The following is a 21,472-nucleotide window of genomic DNA, read 5'->3' as shown; positions in this document are numbered from 1 at the left end:
TCAAATAAGCAAGGGGGAAGCTACAGTGCACCCTGTTGTGGTGGATATGAATCAGAGATATCAGTATGAACTACTATTTATTTATATATAAAAAATGTCAGTTTGGTTCAAGGCAAATCCTGAAATAGAAAACTGGTAGATAGGTTTCAGTCATGTCTAAACTGCTCTTTAGTAGAAGTAAATCCCTCACAGTGATATTTGACAGATGGTAAATCCCATACCACAATATTAAACACTGGGTAAGACATTCTTTGTGAACAAAAGATTTCAGTAAAAGACATTAAGAGAACGCTGGACTCTTCCAATTTACTCTAATCCAATTAAATACTTCTATATTTGCCTAGGGAAATACGAATGCTATGTTTTGCCTACTGCAACATGGATAATATGAAGGAGCAGAAGTTCTAAGCATTCCTGGAAAAAATGATAATCTAGTGATAAGTACTCTTAACCATACTCCTAGACTGGACTAAAATATGGATATAAATTGATTTATAGTAAATGGCATTAGCAAGCAAGAAACAAATTATCCAAATGGAGTTACTAAGTAACTTTGCAAAAATCCAAGGACCCACTTTTACTTCTCACATTGTACAGTGAAACTAATAATTTCTTTTCCAAGTGGCTACATACATAAATTTTTCTAAAAGCAATTTCGCATAAATATACTAAGAATGTCAATTAAGTTTTCTGTTTTTGACCCAATGATTTCACATAGACATATATTTTCTGAGGAATTAATTAGTGAAGTAAACATAGATTATATATAAGAATGTTCATCATAGCTTCACTTATAATTAAATAAACTGACAACAAACTAAATATCTAATGATTGGGAATGATTAAGTAAATTATGGTACAAATTATCGTGTTCTGCAAGCTGGAATATTATAAAGCCACTATACATCATGTTATCAAAAGATATTTAATAATGTGGTTACTTTTATTCTATTTTGCTACATTTAATGCAACTATTTATATCTTTTGAAATCCCTTCTGGAAGAAAGTATGGCTGAAGGGTGGCGGTAAACAAGGAGCTAGAATTCACACACCGTAATACCATAAGCAGGTTTCAAAATTACTTAGATAGAATAAACCCAATTTTGTTTTGAAACAAAAAGCATAGAGAAAAGACTTCTTGTACATTTCTAGAATTTTATAATGGAGAAACTATTTTTAAACTAGAGTTACAGTTATGAAGAGATTGATTGAGAAATCATTGCCCAAAGAATTAAAACATGAAGTAAAATACTTAGTGACTGTGAGAATCCTAAATATCTACATCTTTACAAGAATGATTCAATTTATGACAAAAGAAATGGTGTCCTTTTGAATAAGTACAAATATCAGAGATTAGCCATCTGAGCATATTTAAACAACCTGTCCTCTCTTCAGTTTATGCAAATATTGTTTTTAAAATTACATAAGAATTCAGAGAAGTTGTAGTACAAAGGTTAAAACTCATCCCAAATCTCTAAAACAGTATTTGGATCATTTGTCTACCTTCAGAAAAAAAATGACAAGCATTCTCCAAATATGAATATTTATTTATATTATATACATATATGATGCCTTAGTAGATTACATAAATTATAAAACAAAAATAAGGATAAGATGTAACTAAAACAATATTTTAAAAATAACTAGTATAATTATTAATGGATGGAAAAAATCTTTTATCTCTCACTAAAAATTAACATTGATAATATCTATCAGTGAAAGCAATGTGATCAAATAAATTTCATTAATCTTAAAAGTCTTGATTTAATATTTTGTGATAAACTAACTTAAAGATTCAAGTTCTGTTCATTTTCATACTTGGTTTACCGGCCTCAGACTTGAAAAAAAACACCACAAAAAGAAACCCAAATCCAATGGAAGAAGTTCTTGGTGGTTATGTTTACTAATCCATGGCATTAACTTTTCAATCCCATTCACCAATTATGTGAAGATTTTTGTCGAAATGTGCTAGTAAATATATATTTTCCCTGACACACATCAATTGTTTTTACAAGCTAATCAGAAGATGTTCCATATTGATATATTAAACAGATGATTTGCAAATCAACTGAAATCCTTTATTTGGAAGATTTCAAACAGATTAGAAAATTTTGTTATCAACTTTTTTAAAGTGGGCAGACATTCATTGAAATGAGTAAAATCATATGATGGAACTGTTACTAAAAATACACATTCAAAATGCACTCACTGTAGTAAGGTCTGGCAAACTATATCCAGCCTACTACCTGTTTCTGTTATTAATCAAGTTTTATTGGAACACAGCCACATCCACTCACTTACGTATTGTCTGTGGTTGCTTTCATGGTACCATGGCAGAGTTGAATAGCTGCAACAGAAAGCATATGGCCTGCAAAGATGCAAATATTTGCTATCTGAACATTTACAGGAAAAAAGTGTGCTGAATTCTGCTCTACAGAATCAACTGCTATCAGAAAGCAGTTAATTTTCTCACTCATGTTTACCTCAGAGTTAACTTGTGTTTATTTTTTCTGAAAATATTTTCTATCACACTACTGAAAGCTACATATCATTGCTGAAAAAGACACTGTCTCAAACAGCAAACTTCAAATACTTTCTAACTCATCCTTAACTCTGACCTCTGACCTCTAACCTCTTGAGGTAAGAGGCATTTATGGTTACTCTACCTCTTGTTACAAAATATTGTGAAGACCTTACTATTTCAGATAATATAACTTGTATATCTACTTACCCTGGCTTAGGTAAAAGTGTAATTCATGGCAACATACTGCACAGCACACCAGGGGTGGTGTGACTGTCAACCCCCTCTAGACCTATAACCTCTACTCTTTCCTCAGAATGTGTCTTTTTTGTTTATCACTTATCTGACATACAAACATCAATGTCAATTCGTATATAAGCAAAATTTAATTAGCTTTTTTTTTAAAAAAAGATAGGTAGATAAATAGGTAGAAAGGAAGAAAATAAAGAAAGAAAGATAAGTCCTATATTTTCTTTCTATATTCCAATTGATAGATCAGTGCATATCCCCAAGGGTACACAGTTACCCTGTATACATTTAGTCCAAATCCCTGAAACTAAAGTTTTTAGATACAGTAAATGAAACATCGGAATATCTAGAGTACGTCAGATTCCATAACTAATTGCTCAGTTTGCTAAAATTAGCTTAGGTCACAGCAGTACACAGTGTGGCTATCTTATTCCTCATACTAACACTAGGAATACTTTCCTCAGATTAGCCATATCCCTCTTGTAGGCAACTAGCAAGATGAGTGATTAAACCATTTCCTTGTAAACTAAATTTTTCTATCTTGTTTCCTTCACTCAATTCATATAAACTCGAGCTCCTAATCAAGGTTTTATAAATATTTTCCTTAAAAAAAGGTAAAAATTGAAATTTGACCAACCTATATGAAAGATGGAAGAATTCTAGCTTTGGGGATTACTGATTTTGTTCAGTGTTCTGCCACTAAATGGAACAGGGAATACAGGAAAAGGCTATGATTTGGCTAGAAAAGATAACTAGTTTGGTCTTGTACTTGTTGAATTAGAAGAATCTACAGAGATATTATCCTTGAAAATGAGGAGGAATCCTTTCTTAGGGAAAAGCGAAAAGGAAAGGAAAATGAAGAATGGCTTGGTGACCAATTAAATATGAAAGAACTAAAAGTTGCCAGAGTTTTTCTTCACACTTAACTGGTCACCAAGTCCTGTGAACTTTAAAATGTCTCATACTCTGCCCCTGCGTTTTCAACTCTGATGTAGGTAAATCCTCATCTTTAACCAGACATGTTTTTAAAATAGCTGTCTCAATGATTTCTTGTCTTCAATGTCCCTTCTCTTCATCCTTCACATTATAATTATCTTCTAAAATAATATGATCACATCATTACTGCACAAAAAATATTTGACATGTTCCCACTTACATCATTTGAATGAATTTACTCGTTTTAACTAGAATTACACAGTTAACCACACCATTCTTATTTTATGAACCCTCCACAGTTCCCCCTTCAAATAGCTTGGCTGAATTTACAATTTTTGCATTTTAGTAACTAATGAGCAAGGATTTATTAAGTGTTGTACATTCTGCTAGGTTTGTAATATTGTTCCTATCCTCACAGATCTTAAACCCTAGTTGGACAATATAAGACTAACAAGCTTTTAGACACTGCAACATTGTTTGGCACTTAATTGTTCTGTACCCACTGTGTAACTGGAAATCAAAGAAAAGAGATGATGAAACATTAAGGAAAGACCTCATGGAGGAGGTGGAATTTTAGCTGAAAGTTGAGAGTAGGCAACACACAGAATGACAGTACAGGGGTTTAATAGATAGAGGCATCTGACAGCCCTGCAGGTGTAAGGACAGGCATGTGAAAGGCCACTGGGGAGGCGATTAATGGGGAAACTGAAAAGATGTCGGACACTAATAATGGGGAATAATGAGATACAATCTTGGCTACGGAAGATGGATTCCATGATAGAATGTCCGGGAAGCCAGAGAGAGGTGTTTAAATTTGACTTTATAGACACTGACTAAAGAAAGGGAAGAGATTGCATAAGAAGATTATTCTAGCATCCACATTCATACATATGGAAGAGACAGAGACAGGTAAGCAGAGATATTTGGAAAGAAATTATAGGGCTTAAAGAGAGATTGCAGTCAAAGAAAAGAAATCAAAGAAGAGTACAAAGTTTCTAGCCTTGGAAACTATGAAAATGAAGACGTCACTAAAATAAACAGGGAAGTTGGGAAATAAAGAAGGTTTGAGAATGGGGAAGAGATGATTTTGGACATGTTAGATTTAAACATATCCAAGTGGAGCTATCCTAAGGCTACTCTACAGCATAACACTGGGATGAAGCCAGGATTTGGGGGCGAGAATAGATAGGCATAGTGATCTATCAAGGCCTTATCTCTATTTGGGGCTTTAAGGCCATACGTTATCAGTTTTGAGCCTCAAAACCTAGGAAGGTAGAAGAGCAAAAATTAATAGCTTCATTTCACAAATAAAGAAACTAATGTTTAGAATTAATGTGACTTGCCCAAAGTCAAACAGTTTATGAGCAGCAGAGCCAGGAAAATTCTAGTTCCCTACTCATGCCATTATACTTGCCGACTTCCAGAAAGCAAGCAAAGCTCAAGGCTCTTCTTCCAAAAGGAGTCATCAGAATGAGGCAATAGCTGAGGCCATGAGGATGTATAATTCTTTGAAGGCAGGAGTATAGAAAAAGAAAGGATTCCTTGGCAGGAGTACAGAAAAAGAAAGGATTCCTTGCAGATACACACAATTAATTGAAATGTGGAAGGAAGAAAGCTGAGCAAGAAATACCACCAAGCTGACAGGAGCACTCAGGAGGGTAGGAAAAAAATACGAACCAGAAAGGTGCAGAGTCAGGAAAGCCAAAAACGGAGTAAGCACTCAGTGATCTTAAATGCCAAAGTTGGAAGAAAATGAAGATTTGGCATGGAGGTAACACATTTGATGGACGAAAGTTTTTCAAAAATTACTCCTGAGATATCGGGGGAAAAAATTCCTTCAAAATGTTTACTAATATCAATGTCCACTTGCTACAGCATCAAGGGGATTGTATTCTATTTTTCCATATGTTAAACCTCTACTTCACAAGTTATATTAACATAGATGTGAAATGTTTTCCAATGTTGAAAAATTATAAAGTCTAAGAAAATAAAGTATCTATTTAATTAGTCTTATAAAAATAAAATTTGATCTTTTAAATCACAGCTCAAATATAGGTCAACATAATCGCATCAGTTATTTCACTTTTTATCCAAAAAAAATGTTCAGTTTTTATCTTCTCCATATTTGAGAAGCTTTTGATAAACATAAATAATAATTTACTTTTTGCTGTGATCTATTTTACTAATTCAAAGTTCCAATAAAGGAAAAGAGTGAGAGCTATAAAAAATCAAATCTACAGATATACCCAAAGTAAAATTACACATGAAGTAATTTACCAAGTGTTAATAATAATAAATAGAAATAACATGGTCAATCTTCTGATCATAAATGCAACTTAAGTGGAAATTAGCATGCAAAGAAAACCGAACTATTTTATCCTCATTCTAACATGACAGATATAAAATATTTTTAACTAAAATCAACTTTTATTCGTGATATTTTTAGAACACAGCACCATCTTTGCACAAATAAAGTTTTAGAAGGGTCCTTGGAAATTATATCTTTCTCAAAGTTTTAAAAAATTTAATGACAATGAATTAAAAATTTAAAAGTCACAGAGCTAATCAAACAACCTGCTACTGACCTTGCTCAAGTCTGAAGAGGGTCTTTTCCAGCTTTTCCATTTCGTTCAGAAGTAAAATTCTAATCTGTTTACTGTGTCCCATTTTGGCTTCTAGAGGATTTGAAATTTTTCAGAAGAATTAAAAGAACTCCGAAATCGAATGAGTTACCCCTATGAAACAAAAAGGAATTAAGATAAAGAAAATAACTATTATTTTAAATTTTCTAAGGCTGACAGCCGCACTTACATGTTGTAAATGTTTTAACCCTAGCAGAGCAAAGAGAAAGAACGAATCTTATAAATAACACCAGAGAAGGCAAATTGATAGTTGTTTCCTCCCTTTGAGCACAATAAGACTGAAGCAAAAATACTGTAATATAGATTCTTACAATTAAAACAAAAACAAAAAACCTAAAGTATTCTCCGAGAAGAGCAATAGGTTTTGGAAAGCCTGGAGTTGGGTAAGGGGGAAAATTCCCAGGGCCCAGCCAAAGGGCTTTGAAGGCTCCAAATGGCACTTCTGCTTACAAGAGATTAGTCTGCTCAAAGATAACAGGTGGGAGATCGTCCCCATTCCCAAATTCGGGTTGGAAGCCACCAATGGGGAGATGAGAACAGAGGGAAGCAGTTGTTGCCCCTGGAATAGCTGCTGCAGACATAGGATGTACCTACAGAGCTATAGATAGAAAGAATGCATGTCCCCGAGAGACCAGCGGCATTCCTAGCACTTACACCGAGCAAGCTGTACACTGCAGGAGCCGCGCCTCTGGTGTTAGAGTCGGGGGAGGGGACAGGAAGGAAAGCAAAGGGGGAAAGGCAAGCTGCCCGGGCGCGGAGAGCAGCCCGAGGCAAGCAGGGCCGGGCGCCGTGAAGGGCAAAGGGAGGGGCAGCGGCAGCCGGGACAAGCCGAGGCCGCCGCGAGAGCGGCAGAGAGCTTCTCCGTGCCCTCGCCTCGCGCTGGTCTCCGAGGAGACTCCCGACCCCCAGGGGCCTCGAGCGCCCACGCCCCGGGTGGGAGTGGACAGGTCCCCTCGCCGGCTTCCGGGAGGTTCCGCACCGGCTCGCCCCGGCCGCTAGTCTCGCGAGAGTGGGGTTGCCCGGAGGCGAGGTTGAGAGGCGGCTGCGGGCCCGGCAGCGAGCTGTTCTGTCTTCCGCGCGCAGGGGAGGTGCGAGGCCCGGGTGCACCCGTCCTGTAATAGCCTGCGAGCTCATGGTTGGGCGTAAAGATGCTGCGAGCTAAGTGGAGGTGTGCAACGGGGTCGTTTTGTGAAAGGGCTGAATGGTGGGGAAGCAAGCGACCTGGCTCCCCGTGCCCTTTCTGTCATGATGTATTTTGTGTTTCTTTTTCTTCTTTTTACGTGGCCTAAATTTACTTGGCCTAAATCTTCTGAGCCTTGATTTCCCCGTGTCTGAAATAAGGGACCTGGCTACAATCTCTGACATTACATCCTACACATGTCCACCAGTCTTAACACAGACAGGGCACATCTTCCTGCATGCAGACTCGGAAGGACTAGGTAGGTGAAGTGTGGCCAGTCTACAAACAATTGAGGGTGCGAATACCGCTGTGTTTACAACGTCTGGTTGTACCTAGTGTACACAGCAGGGACCTGAAGATCGCCTGAGATTAAGGATCTATATTGGCTATAGCTGCACATATTTTAGGCCAGAACTTCAGGATGCGGTTCAGATGCTTAAGGAGATTTTATGCCTGAAGGAAAAGAAAAACCCATCTTCCAGGGCTTTTAGGCACCTGAGGATCATGAAAAAAATGGACAAAAGGTTTAGAGTGTGTAGAAGAATTTTGCTTTCTTTATTGTGCAATTACTGTAGGTCCAAGAAGTATAGTGGGCGAAAAACTAAAGATACTGAAATGTTTGTTTTAGTAGATTTCTGAGAATGACTGGTTGCAAATGGTCCACAACTGAATTTGGAAACCCACAGTTCATTTATTCATTCAGCTAATATTTATTGAGCACCTATGATTTGGCAGGCACACAGGCTCTGGGAATGCAGCAACAGTAAACGGAAGTGACCACTCTCATGGAACTCCTACATTTTCTTAGTGGAAGACAGTAAATAAATAAATTATACAGGATAATTAAAAGTTGTAAAAAATAAAGCTGAGAAGGGTGGAAGAGTCAGGAGAGGGAGGTTTGCAATTTTAAATACAATGATCAGTAAAGGACTTGGTCGTAAGTTGACATTTGATCCCAAACAGAGAAAGAATAATATCCAGGGTAGAGAGTTACATACAGAAGCAGAGGAAGTGACAAGGCCATGAGGTAGGAGCATACTTGGTGAATTCAAGAAGGCCACTGTAGCTGAGTGAAGAGAGTGGTAAGAAATTAGAACAGATAGATGGAGTGGAGGGGGCCACCAGATCTTGTAAGGTTTTGTAGGCTGTTGCAAGGACTTGGGCTTTTACTCTGGGAAAAAGAGCCACTGGAGAATTTTGAACAGAGGAGTGACCTTTTAAAAGGATCACTCTGCAACTTTGTGGTAAATAGCTAAATAAACTGTAGGGTGTTGTGAGAAAGGAAGCAAGGAGACCAGTTAAGAAGCTATTTCAGTTACCCACACAAGAGATAGTGATTGTGTGTGTGTGTGTGTGTGTGTGTGAAAAGAAGATATAGCAGGGAAGGTGGGGAGAAGTTGGTGAATTATGGATCTATTGTAAAGGTAGAGCCTACACAATTTGCTGTTGGAGAGAGAGGAGTCAAGGATGATTCTAAGGTTTTTAGCCTGAGTAACCAGAACATTACTGTCTAATGGAAATATAATGTGCCACATAGGTAATTAAAATTTTTCAAGTAGCCACATCAAAAAAAAAGAAACAAGTGAAATTAATTTTAATAATGTGTTTTAATTAACTTACTAAATCTAAAACATTATTGCAACGTGCAGTCAATATAAAAAGTTATTAATGAGATATTTTAGGTTCTTTTTTCATGCTAAGTCTTTGAAACCTGCTGTATATTTTACACTTCTAGCATGTCTTGATTCTGATAGCTACGTTTCAAGTGCTTGATAGCTTCACGTGGCTAGTGGCTATCGTATGGATATCGCAGAAGAAGCTGCCATTTAATGAGAGAGGAGGAAAAGGGAAGGAGCAGACTGGAGGGTGAATTCAGGAGTTTGGTTGTAGGTTTTCAGCAGTCCATTGAAGATGATTGTCCACTTGTGTGAGATGACTGTCAAATATCCAGGTGGAGATACTGAGTTATAATTCGTAGCCCTCATCTCTAAAGTAGTGTTTTTCAAATTGTGAGTCATAACCCACTGAGGGTGGTTAAATCAATTTACTAGTTGCAACCAACAGTTTTTAAACTAAAATGGGAAAGATCTGAATGCATTGCATCTGGTAAGAGTATGATTTAACAAAACTTCTGTCTCTATTACTTATGTTTTGATGTACTGGATCATGTATTCCTACTGGAGGCAAGGGTTTCAAACAAGTTTGAGAGCTACTGCTCTAGAGTGTATGCTGTGTAAAATCATAATAATTCATGATTATGAAATGGTGCCTGGATTTGAATCCCAGCTCTGCCACTAACTAGCTTTGAAGCTTTGGAAGATGCTCAACTTCTTTGTGCTTTGGTTTTTCCAACTGTACAGTAGAGATAAAAATAGTACCTACTATTAATTAAATGAAGACCTAGAACTGTTCCTGGAACATACTAAGTACTGTGTGAGTACAAATATTAGAGCAAAGTGGGCCCCTGACCATATTATGAAGCACAGTTCACATTTATGTTTGTCTTCAGGCTCTCCTTTCCATACGCCCTTCTGCTTGCAGTCTCTCCTACGATATCTCATTACACTCCCTGCTGTTGATCACTCTTCTCCAGGGCTCCAAAATGAGTCTTTCCTTTTGTCCTCCCTCCAGCAAAACTCTCACGTTAGTGCCCAATATTTCAGCTAGATATAAGGAGTAAAAGAGATTAATGAAATGAATTCCTTTAGTAGTGAGTTATTCTTACACAAATCCTTGAATTTTAAAAGAAGACTTGTTAATCCAAGTGACCTTAATTTTGGAGATCTTCCATTGTGCAAGAAAGTAAAGACTGTTAAGTAATGGAAATATTATGATTTGTTACGATGTGTCTCTAAGATTAATTTTACAAGCCACATAGTGTCCTTTTTAAAAAGAAAAGTCACACTAGTGCGCTGTCTGTGAACTTCCTGGAATACCAATGAATTTCAGTCTAGGGCTACAGTGGTGCCTTGTGCAGCCTTCATCTTGGTCAGCATTTGTCATGTGCATGTCCTGTGCATGACAGTGATCTATATATACACAATAATCTCATACTGGAGCTGTCAGGAGAAGAATCTCCTTGAGAAAAAACTAATAGATAATCTCGGCTATTTGGCAGTGACTCTAGTGTTTTCTAAAACATGGATATTAATGCACCTGGGGAGTGGGTGAAGGGCTATAATCAGAAGGGGCTTTCTTCAGGTTTGTGTAGGTATGTGTATGTTTCCTGAAAGGAAAGGAGTTATTTTCTCAATCTTGTGATCTTCTGGGTCTGAAGTGGGCAGGGCTGTCTTATTTGGATTTTATATTCATCAGTATTTTCTGTATATTGTATTTTATAGTGATATTATACTGACATTATTAATAAGTTTATCTTATAGAATTTGGAATTGTGTCTCCAAATCCCTTCTCAGCTGAATAGTTTATTCTGCATATTTTGGAATATCTGGGTGTAGCCAGTGAGGAGAAGAAGGGAAGATAGGAAAGGAAATAGAACTGAAGTCAGAGGAGTGGGAGGACCCAATAGAATGATATAGAGTATGGAAAACCAGAGAGAGATTTTTAAAAAGGAGATAGTACAACATAAAGAAAACAGACTTTGGAGACAAACCAACCTCAGATTAGTTCAAATCTCTCTGAATCACAGTTGATTCATCCCTAAGATGGAGAGAACAGCACCTCACTTGTAGGGTTGGTGTGAAGATAAGATGAAATAACGAAAGCATTTAAAGCATCTATTGTAGCATTTAGCAAAAATTAGCCTTTTAATAATGATAGCCTAAAAAAAGGAAGAGGTGATGCCTAGTTGTCTCTGCAGAGTCAAGGATGGCAGCCAGACAAAGCAGATGAAGAGACTCCCAGGGCATGACAGAGACGAGAGACATAATCAAAAGGCTCTCACTCTGTGAAGAGGCAGTGTAAAGGGGAATTCAGAGCAAAGTCAGAGCCCAAGGTTTCAGCTAAGTCATAGAAAATAGAGGAAGGACAGCCTAAGAATGAAGTAAGGTTAGTTGTTGTGCAGTAAATATTTGTTAGAAAACTTATTGAGATGCGCATATAGAGAGGTAAATATAGTTGTGTTTCTATTGAAACAAAAAACAAAGAACAAATCTTGAGTTCTTAGAGCTTGCATGGGGGAAGTCATTGAAAAATTCCTAAGCATCAACATAACAAATTAGCTAAAAACAGTGTATGGAATGCTTGGAAACCATGATAGGAGGAAACTTGAGAGGATTTTTTTAGTGGTGATCTTTTCTTTTTTCTTAGGATATATCGATTAAAAGTTCTTTGGCCCCAAATTTAAAGCTAAGTCATTTTGCCCTTGCACATAAATTTAACTTCCTGTTAAATCCTGGCTCCAGAGTTTCCATAGAGAAGGGTTTAGAGTTGGCAGTCTGGTTGGGGAGAAAAGACCAGAAAAGCAGGGCTTGAAGCTAATTTGCTATATTTGTCAGGGCAACTACAGCTGCATATGACAGGAAAAAGCAAAACAACAGTGGCTTAAATAAGAGATAAGTTTATTTCACTCTCACATAAAAGTCTAGAGGTAAACAATTCAAAGCTGGTGTAGCGGCTCTATAAAGTTGTCAGGAAGCCAGACTTTCTCTAGCTCACAGCTTCCTCCCTTTATTGCGTGGCCCTCATCAGAGTACAAAAAGGCTGCCAGAACTCCAGCTATCATATCCACGTTCAGGGAACAGGATGGAGGAAGAGGTTAAGAAGGGTGATCTTCCTGCCTTTAAGAATTCCTGGAAATACCACGCAACATTTCTGCTTGTATCTCCTTAGCCAAAACTTTGTCACAAGGTACACACCAATGTAACATTTATCTAGGCAGCAACGAGACTAGCCAAAACTAGGTTTTGTTCTTTAGGAAAGAGAATTGGATTTTGGTAGATAACTAGTAGTCTTTGCCACAGTTTGCATGGTACTTTATTTTTGATTTTAATTGTTGTCAAAGCAATACAGTTGGAGCAGGAGGGTGGAAGGCTCAGGAGGAATGTCTCCAAGAAAAAAAATGGAACTATTCTGTAACCTGCTTGACTACATTGCAGATGTTTCACAAACACCTCACAGTTTTCCTTCAGAGAGCTTTGGGGTGAATCATTGATCGGCACACAGAAAACTAAGCAAGCAAGCTTGCCAAAAAAAAAAAGTCCAATTGGAGTCTGTAGCTTTAGATCCATCAGCCAAATGAGCAACCTAAAACTAAACTCCCAAACTGGCCAGCTCTCCCTCCCCGTGGCAGAAGGACTGCGGAAATCGTGCTCTCTGCATGCTCATTCCCCAAAGGAAGAGGGACAGACAGGAGCCACGCTCACCCATTTGTTCTTCCCAGGTAAGTCACGGCCTCCCCAGGAACAGAGTGGGTTAAAGAGCCAAGAGGAGCCAGGAGTTTGCTTAGGGAAGCTCTTTCTCCAAAGAATACACTATTTGGGAAAAGCCTTCTTCTTCAGGCATTAAGCACGTCATTTAACCGCTTTTGTGCCCTAATTCCTAAGTGGTAATCTATTTTCCAAGGATATGCAAAAATAAGAGGTATGAAATGTTTTGAAAATTAATACATGCACTATAATTAATAACAGCCTAATATTTAATGAGCATCTAGGAGGCAGCAGGCTCTGTTCTAAGCCCTTTACACATACTGCCTCAATTCCCAAAACAACACTATAGTTACCTCCAATTTAAAGATAAGGAAACTGAGTCCCCAAGGTTAACTAACTTGTTTAAAGTCACATAGCGAGCAAGTGGAGGAATGTGATTTCAACTGCATCTTCAGTGATTCTGTTCAGTAAACTCTAAGGGCACTGACATTATCTCCTGGTAATCAATAAAGGTTTTATAAGTGAATTTAGATGTTACTTACTTTATATATGGCTGTGTCAGCAGTGAGTTTGTTTTCTTGCTTCTAGGGATTTTCTGGCTAACCTAAAAGTCAGTCATCTCAGAGCAGCTCCTTAAGGAAACCTTTCCCTGCCTTGCCCCTGCCTCCCATGGGTCTGGGCTGGCACTCCTCCTTCCTGCTCCTTTGTTGTGTGATATGTTGTGTTGTGTTGTATGATAACTGCCTTTATCCTTTTCTCCCTTTTCCACTAGGGTCCTTGAGACAGGGACTGTTTTTTCTCTCTGGATGGCAGAGTTGTAAAATTATTTACACTTCTTAGATATCCTGAGAAAACAATACTTTATATATATCTATATATATTTTAAATTGAAATGCATTTTTTATTTGAGAATAGTTTTAGATTTAAGCAAATAGTTGCAAAGAAAGTATAGAGAGTTCCTGAATACTTCACACCCAGTGTCCTCTGTTGTTAACGTCTTATAATAGTATGATGCATTTGGTACAATTAGTGCGCTAATATTGACACATTATTTTTAACTACAGTCCTTAGTTTATTCAGGTTTCCTTAGTTTTTACCTACTGTCACTTTTCTATTCTAGGATCCCATCAGGATACCACATTACATTTAGTTGTCATGTCTCCTTAGACTCTTCTTGGCTGTGATAGTTGCTCAGTCTTTCCTTCTTTTTTTAAATTTATTTTTATTGGAATATGATTGACATATAGCAATGTGTAAGTTGAAGGTGTACCATGCGTTGATTTGATGCATTTATATCTTGTAGTATGATTACCACTGTAGCGTTAGCTAACATCTCTATCATGTCACATAAGTATCATTTCTTTTTCGTGGTGGGAACAATTAAGTTCTAGTCTCTCAGCAACTTTGAAGTTTATAATACAGTATTGTTGTTTATAATCACTATGCTGTTGCGTTAGATCTCCAGGACTTATTTATCTACTGGTTGCAAGTTTGTATCCTTAAACAACATCTCCTCAGTTCCCCCCAACCCCAGCCCCTAGTAACCACCGTTCTCTTCTCTGTATCTATGAGTTTGGCTTTTTAAGATTCCACCTATAAGTGATATCATAGAGTATTTGTCTTTATTGTCAGACTTATCTCAGCATCATGCCCTCAAGGTCCATACTGTCACAAATGGCAGGATTTCCTTCTTTCTCATGACTGAATAATATTCTATTGGATATACAAACCATATCTTCTTCATCCCTTCATCCGTTGACAGACACTTAGGTTGTTTCCATATACACTTTATTCTTAAAAACTGCTCTGATCTCCTTTACCATTTACCAACTGCCAGCTAGGCATAGGAAAACAAAAATAATTTTACTCCAGTCTCTTTTAAAACTAATTCTGATCCAATTATTTAAATAATCTCCTTAACCCTGTCTCTTTGAAATAATCGTTTTATTGTTTCAATCCCCCTTCCTCCCCCTGCTTCTTTCTAAGATGGTGTCTGGCACACAGAGCAGGGTCTCACATGAACTTGTTGCATTGGAGGAGTTGATCTCTGTGACCTTGAACTGGTCATTGTGCAAGGGCTGGCATCACCTGAAGTACATTTGTCTGGTCCTATTCCTGGTTATCCTGTTGGCATAAGCTACTGACGTCTGTAGCTCCTAACTTCCTGGTCATTCTTTCGGGCTTGGTCAGAGCCTAGAGGCCCTCCCTGCTGTCTCTGCCTTCCTTGAAGTCCTACTTTCACTGAAGACCCCTCTGAATATCCGAAATGTTCTCAGCCTGGTCCAAGGCCCAAAGCATCTATGTCATAAGACTTTGCTGGAGTTACCTCATCTCTGCTATGGTAGATCCATGAAATGTGTGCTGGGGATGAAAACTAGGTCCTGCCTGTAACGGATTTCTCTGCTTTACCCTCCTAAATATGCTGGGACACCACCCCTTTTTGAACTCCCCGTTTTGCCTAGCATAGCACCCTCACCCAGAGTTCAGAACTGGGAGCAGAACAGAAATCCCTCTATGCATTCAACAAATACTGTACATACTGCGTGATAAGAACTGTTCTAGGCACTAAGGGTAGAGTAATGAATAAAACAGAGAAAAATCCTTGCTCATATGGAGTTTATATTCTAATAATCCCCTCAACCTATCTGGCTTGCTTCATCAGGACACATCAGACTGTTTCATTCACCCTTCTCTCTGTTCTTTAGGTTGTCTCCTCTTCATAATCACTCAAACCCAGAAGGACTGAGTTTCCCTTCCTTCCTGTCCCGAACTAGTTCATTAGTTCCAGCTCCTAATACATTAAAGGAAAGACAAAAAAATTTAATTTTTCTCTCTCAAAAATGCCTACAATAGGGGCCAGCCCCGTGGCTGAGTGGTTAAGTTTGCATGCTCTGCTTTGGTGGCTCAGGGTTTTGCCAGTTCCCTTCGTAGGTGTGGACATAGCACCGCTCCTCAAGCCGTGCTGAGGCAGCATCCCACATGCCACAACTAGAAGGACCCACAACTAAAAATATACAACTATGTACCGGGGGGCTTTGGGGAGAAAAAGGAAAAATAAAATCTTAAAAAAAATGCCTACAATATTGCTGCAAAATCCTCTTTTGAATATCAGATGTTAAATATTAACTCTTCCTTCTCTTTGCATTCATCCCAGAAGAGTCCAAGTCCCCTATGAAGGCAGATGTCTTAGGCCGAATGGGGAAAGTCTTGTATGTTACAAAGGCAAATGAGAAAGGCACACTGATTTCTTTAAAAATATTATCCCTGTTACATCAGGATCCACATTGCCTAGTGTAGTGCCTGGCACTTAAAGGCGCTCAATAATGCCTATAGGAATGAATGAAAGTTGGAAAGAATGAGTAAGTAAATGAGCTATAATCTCTATACTTTTGTTTCTGGTTTAATGAATAATTTACTTAGGCTAACTTTTTCTGACATCTTAAATCTTTTTTCCCTGTTATTTCTTTTTTTGCCCTTGTGTAAGTAGTTGAATATCTCATTGAACAAAGCTTCCAAAACCAACACACTGAGCTACATTTCTTTATTTCTTTTCTTCCCCTCATTTTTTTTCATTGTGGTAAAATTCACATAATGTAAAATTTATCATCTCAACCATTTTTAACTGTACAATTCAGTGGTATTAAGTGCATTCATGTTGTTCTGCAACCATCACCATCTCTCCAGAACTCTTTTCATCTTGCAAAGGCTGAAGCTCCATACTCATTAAACAATAAATTTCCCATTCCTCTACCCTTCCAGCCCCTGGAAAACACCTTTTTACTTTCTGTTTCTATGATTTTGACTACTCTGGGTACCTCATGTAAGTGGAATCATACAGTAATTTGTCTTTTTTGTGACTGGCTTATTTCACTTAGCATAGTGTCCTTAAGGTTTATCCATGTTGTAGCCCATGTCAGAATTCCCTTTCTTTTTAAGCCTGAATAATATTCCATTGTTTGTCTCTACCACAGTTTGCTTATCCATTCATCTGTCAATGGACACTTGGGTTGCTTCCATGTTTTGGCTACTGTGAATAATACTGCTGTGAACATGGGCGTACAAATAACTCCTTGAGACCCTGCTTTCAAATCTCTTGGATATATACTCAGAAGTGGAATTGCTGGATCACATGATAATTCTATGTTTAATTTTTTGAGAAACTGTCATACTGTTTTCCATAGCAGCTGTACCATTTTACATTCCCACCAACAGGGCACAAGCATTCCAGTTTCTCCACATCTTGCCAATGCTTGTTATTTCTGTTTTTTTGATAGTAGCTATCCTCATGGGTGTGAAATGGTGCCTCATTGTGATTTTGATTTGTGTTTCCCTAGTGATTAATGACATTGAGTATCTTTCCATTTGCTGATTGACCATTCATATACCTTTGGAGAATTGTCTACTCAAGTCCTTTGCCAATTTTTGAATTGAGTTGTTTGGGTTTTTTTGTCTTTATATATTTTGGATACTAATCCCTTATCAGATATAGATATGCAAATATTTTCTCCCATTCTGTGAATCGCCTTCTCACTTCTCCAGTGAATGATCTTGTCACCCTTGTTAAAAAACATTTGACCATATGTACAAAGGTTTATTTCTGGGATCTCTATTCTGTTCCATTCATCTCTACATCTGTCTTTATTCTATTACCATACTGTTTTGATTACTGTAGCTTTGTAGTAAGTTTTGAAATCAGGAAGTGTGACTTTTCCAATTTTGTATTTCTTTCTCGAGATTGTTTTGGGTATTTGGGTCCCTTGACATTACATATGAATTTTAGAGTGGATTTTTCTATTTCTGCAAAAAAAGTCATTGGGATTTTGATAAGGATTTCATTAAATCTATGTACCACTTTGGGTAGTACTGACATTTAATAATACTAAGTCTTCCAATCCATGAACATGGGATGTCTTTCCATTTATTTATGTCTTCTTTAACTTCTTTTAGCAATATTTTGTAGTTTTCTACAAAACTACAAATGTTTTGTATGAGTCTTTTATCTCCTTGGTTAAATTAATTCCTAAGTATTTATTCTTTTTTGATGGTATTGTAAAGGGAATTGTCTTTGTCATTTCCTTTTCAGATTGTTCATTGTTAGTGTATAAAAATGTAACTTATTTTCATGCATTGACTTTGCATCCTGCTACTTTGCTGAATTAGTTTATTAGTTGTAACTATTTTTTTATGGAGTCATTGGGTTTTCTGCTAGAGGATCATGACATCTGTAAACAGAAATAGTTTTACTTTTTCCTTTTCAATTTGGATGCTGTTTATTTACTTTTGCCTACCTAATTGCTCTGGCTAGGACTTCTAGTACTATGTTGAATAAAAGTGGTGAGAGTGGGCATCTTTGCCTTTTGCTTGATCTTAGAGGAAAAGCTTCCAGTCATTCATTATTGAGTGTGATGTTTGCTGTGAGTTTTGTGCATATGGCTTTTGTTTGTTTTTGTTTTGTTTTGTTTGCTGACAAAGATTTGCCCTGAGCTAACATCTGCTGCCAATCTTCCTCTTTTTTGTGGGTTGCCGTCACAGCATGGCCGCCGATGAGTGGTGTAGGTCTGTGCCTGGCATGCAAACCTGGGCCACCAAAGCAGAGCATGCTGAACTTAACACTAGGCCACAGGGCAAGCCCTGGATTTTATTTGTTGAGACAGTTTTCTTCTATTCCTAGTTTGTTGAGTGTTTTCTCATGAAAACTTGTTGATTTTGTCGAATGCTTTTTTCTACACCAGTTGAGATGATCCTTTATTTCTTTTTAGGACATTCATTTCCTTTTCCCTTTTGAAATGTCACAGGAAAGCCTAGGGGGTTTGAATTTGCTATATCTCATGGCAGTATGATAAGCCCATGGCTAGCATGGTGCTAACAATGCTGTATTTACTGTCTTTTCAAAAGTAGCACTTTTCTTATTATTAATTTTGGTTAGGTTTTTAAATTTTCTCAGTTATGAATGGGAGTTGACTTGATAGCTGATTTTATGGGTCTTTTACCCAGCTCAAAAGGGTGGAAAACAAACAAACCTCTCAAAACAAAGCTTTTAAAATGGAAGAATGCATAAGCTGTCCTGACAATAACACTCATAGGTTCATTTCTCCTACCAGAGAGTGAGCTCCTTGAGGGGGCAAAATATCATTTCCTGTTAATCCCCAGTACCTAGAACTGGAGATTATTGCCTGTTTTATAGAAAATTCTTAATAAAACATCTTGGGAGGGAATCAAAGGACAACAGTGCATCCTTTGCCCTTTCTTTCCTCTCCTTTCCTCAAAAGAAATTGCATCAAACTCAGTAATTTTCATATAATTAATTTACTGTGAAGTCTAAATATTGAAGTATCCAAGTAGTACAAATAGGGCAAAAGTGAGCACTTATGCCATTTGATTCAGTATTGTTGAATTGGAAAATTTAGATTTTGGTATTAAGAAAGAACTGTACTTTTTTGCCATGTCATTATTGATTACTTTCTCATTTCAAAGCTATGTAGACTCATGCATTCTTCAGTTCTCAAAAGTTAAGTTGATAGACTGTCTGAGAGTAGATGGCCAAACAGTACTGTAAAGCCAGAATTGGAAAATAGAGATACTTTGACTAAGCCCTCAAAGAAGGTCTTTATTTTTATTTATTTTTTTTGAGGAAGGTTAGCCCTGAGCTAACATCTGCTGCCATTCCTCCTCTTTTTGCTGAGGAAGACTGGCCCTGAGTTAACATCTGTGCCCATCTTCCTCTACTTCATACGTGGGACACCTACCACAGCATGGCTTTTTGCCAAGTGGCGCCATGTCCACAACAGGATCCGAACCAGCAAACCCTGGGCCACCGAAGCAGAACCTGTGAACTTAACCTCTGTGCCACGGGGCCGGCCCAGAAGGTCTTTATTTTATACAGAGCATCACATAGTACATTGTTTGAAAATAAAATTAGATGAAGTGTAATCTGTGAGTGATACTTGCTGTATAGATTCTCAGTTTGGTGACCAACATAACTTAGTTTACCAGAACACTTGACTGAAGTATTTCACTGCCACTCAATAAACTTAGAGGAAAGGTCAACAGTATAACTACAAAGGTCAATCTATTTTAATTGCCTGAGGTTTAAAAAAAGCCCTCTTCTCAATTTACAGTGACTGTGGGTGTCATTTTCCTGCTTACACAGTGATAAAGGGGTTGTATATCATGAATGCAGCATAGTGGATAATCAGCAAAACTTTAAGATTAAATTAAATTAATCAGCACTTTGGAAAGTTTGTTCCGTGAACGTAGGTTACACGTTCTGTCAAGGCAAATGATTGCTTCTTTGGTTATGTTGAAAAATACTAATAAGCTTTCTTTTTCTTTTTAAAGTATTTTATTGGAAAGAATTTATTTAGAGGTTCAAACATAATAAGATTACATTTTAAAAATATATGAGGCTGAAATTTGCTAGTAACGGTATTTTTGAAGTACAAATATATAAAATATATATTAAATTCAGAACAAATTCAATATTTAGTCTTTGAACTGATTTTGTAAATCATGCCATATTCATTTAATATATTCTCTAGGATCCATTTGACTTCTCTTTCTCTCCTTCTCAAGGCTTATTGATTCTTTGATATTGTTAAATAAATTTTTTAAAAAGTAATGAAAATTTGAGGTGATTTCTAATTTCTTCATATTATATCTTCTGTGTGTATGTGTGTGTAAGGAAGTTTGGCCCTGAGTTAACATCTGTTGCCAGTCTTCCTCTTTTTTTTGCTTGAGGAAGACTGTCACTAAACTGACGTCTGTGCCACTCTTCCTCTACTTTATATGGAATGCTACCACAACGTGGCTTGACGAGCAGTGCTAGTTCTGCATCTGGGATCTGGACCTGCAAAGACTGGGCCACTGACGTGGAGCATGTGAACTTAACCACTACACCACCAGGGCAGCCCCACTTCATGTTATATCTTAACAGTAACATTAAAATCAAAATGTCAAACAACATTCTTGTGTTCATTAATCTGGACTGCACAGGACGCAAGTTGATATAAAAGGAAGGACACTGAAGTGCATGTCAGGTAAGATGACGGTAGACCCTACTGAACATCTAACTAGTTGTGTGGACAAGTCACTCTCAGAGCCTCAATTTTGTATCTGTACAATGATCTCTAACCTAGAATGCATAAATATGGGGAAATCTGCATTGGGAATAGAATCCACAGTGAAGTAGTCTCCAAATTTCAGAAATCAGAGGAATTTCTGTTAGATACAGTGTGATAATGCTGCATTTCAGGAAGACTTAGAGGGCTTTTGGGCACTCTGACTCATGAGATAGCTGCTTTCTAAGCGGTAAATAGAGTAAGCCCTGGCATGCCCTCACTGACGTGACCTCACTCAGCGATGCAAGGGGGCATGGGAGGGTAAGGGGAGGAGACCCACTGGGCACGTTGAGATTCCCAACAGGTCTCTCCATAGAGTTCACAGAAATCCTGGGGGACGGACCTATGTGGGGCCCTAGGATATGGGAGAGAGTTACAATTCTTAGTCTATAGTTGACAATGTACTTTCTGCTGCGTAATACTCCTGTTAGGAGCTGGTCGTCCACTGTAGATCTGGCAGAGTTCTAGGTGAGCTTAAGAATGCTCTTTACAGGGGCTGGCCC

The 21,472-nt window shown here is 37.7% G+C and overlaps 2 protein-coding genes across 2 annotated transcripts in view; one reads left to right on the top strand and one right to left on the bottom strand.

The window, feature by feature from the left end:
• The window catches only part of AGL (amylo-alpha-1, 6-glucosidase, 4-alpha-glucanotransferase), a 68,920-nt gene extending 61,988 nt beyond the window's left edge, over positions 1–6,932 (bottom strand). The window contains 3 exon segments of the mRNA XM_046645805.1: positions 6,292–6,370; positions 6,372–6,441; positions 6,799–6,932. Of these exon segments, the coding sequence (XP_046501761.1) occupies positions 6,292–6,370; positions 6,372–6,441; positions 6,799–6,929 (280 nt within the window). The 5' untranslated portion in view covers positions 6,930–6,932.
• A 5,838-nt stretch (positions 6,933–12,770) lies between these two features.
• The window catches only part of FRRS1 (ferric chelate reductase 1), a 99,041-nt gene continuing 90,339 nt past the window's right edge, over positions 12,771–21,472 (top strand). Inside the window, exon 1 of the mRNA XM_046645806.1 lies at positions 12,771–12,866. Within this exon, the coding sequence (XP_046501762.1) occupies positions 12,804–12,866 (63 nt within the window). The 5' untranslated portion in view covers positions 12,771–12,803. The remainder of the gene's footprint in view (positions 12,867–21,472) is intronic.

Source organism: Equus quagga, chromosome 18 (genome assembly GCF_021613505.1).
Source record: "Equus quagga isolate Etosha38 chromosome 18, UCLA_HA_Equagga_1.0, whole genome shotgun sequence".
Taxonomy (NCBI): Eukaryota; Metazoa; Chordata; class Mammalia; order Perissodactyla; family Equidae; genus Equus; species Equus quagga.
This window is presented reverse-complemented; position numbering and strand designations above follow the sequence as displayed.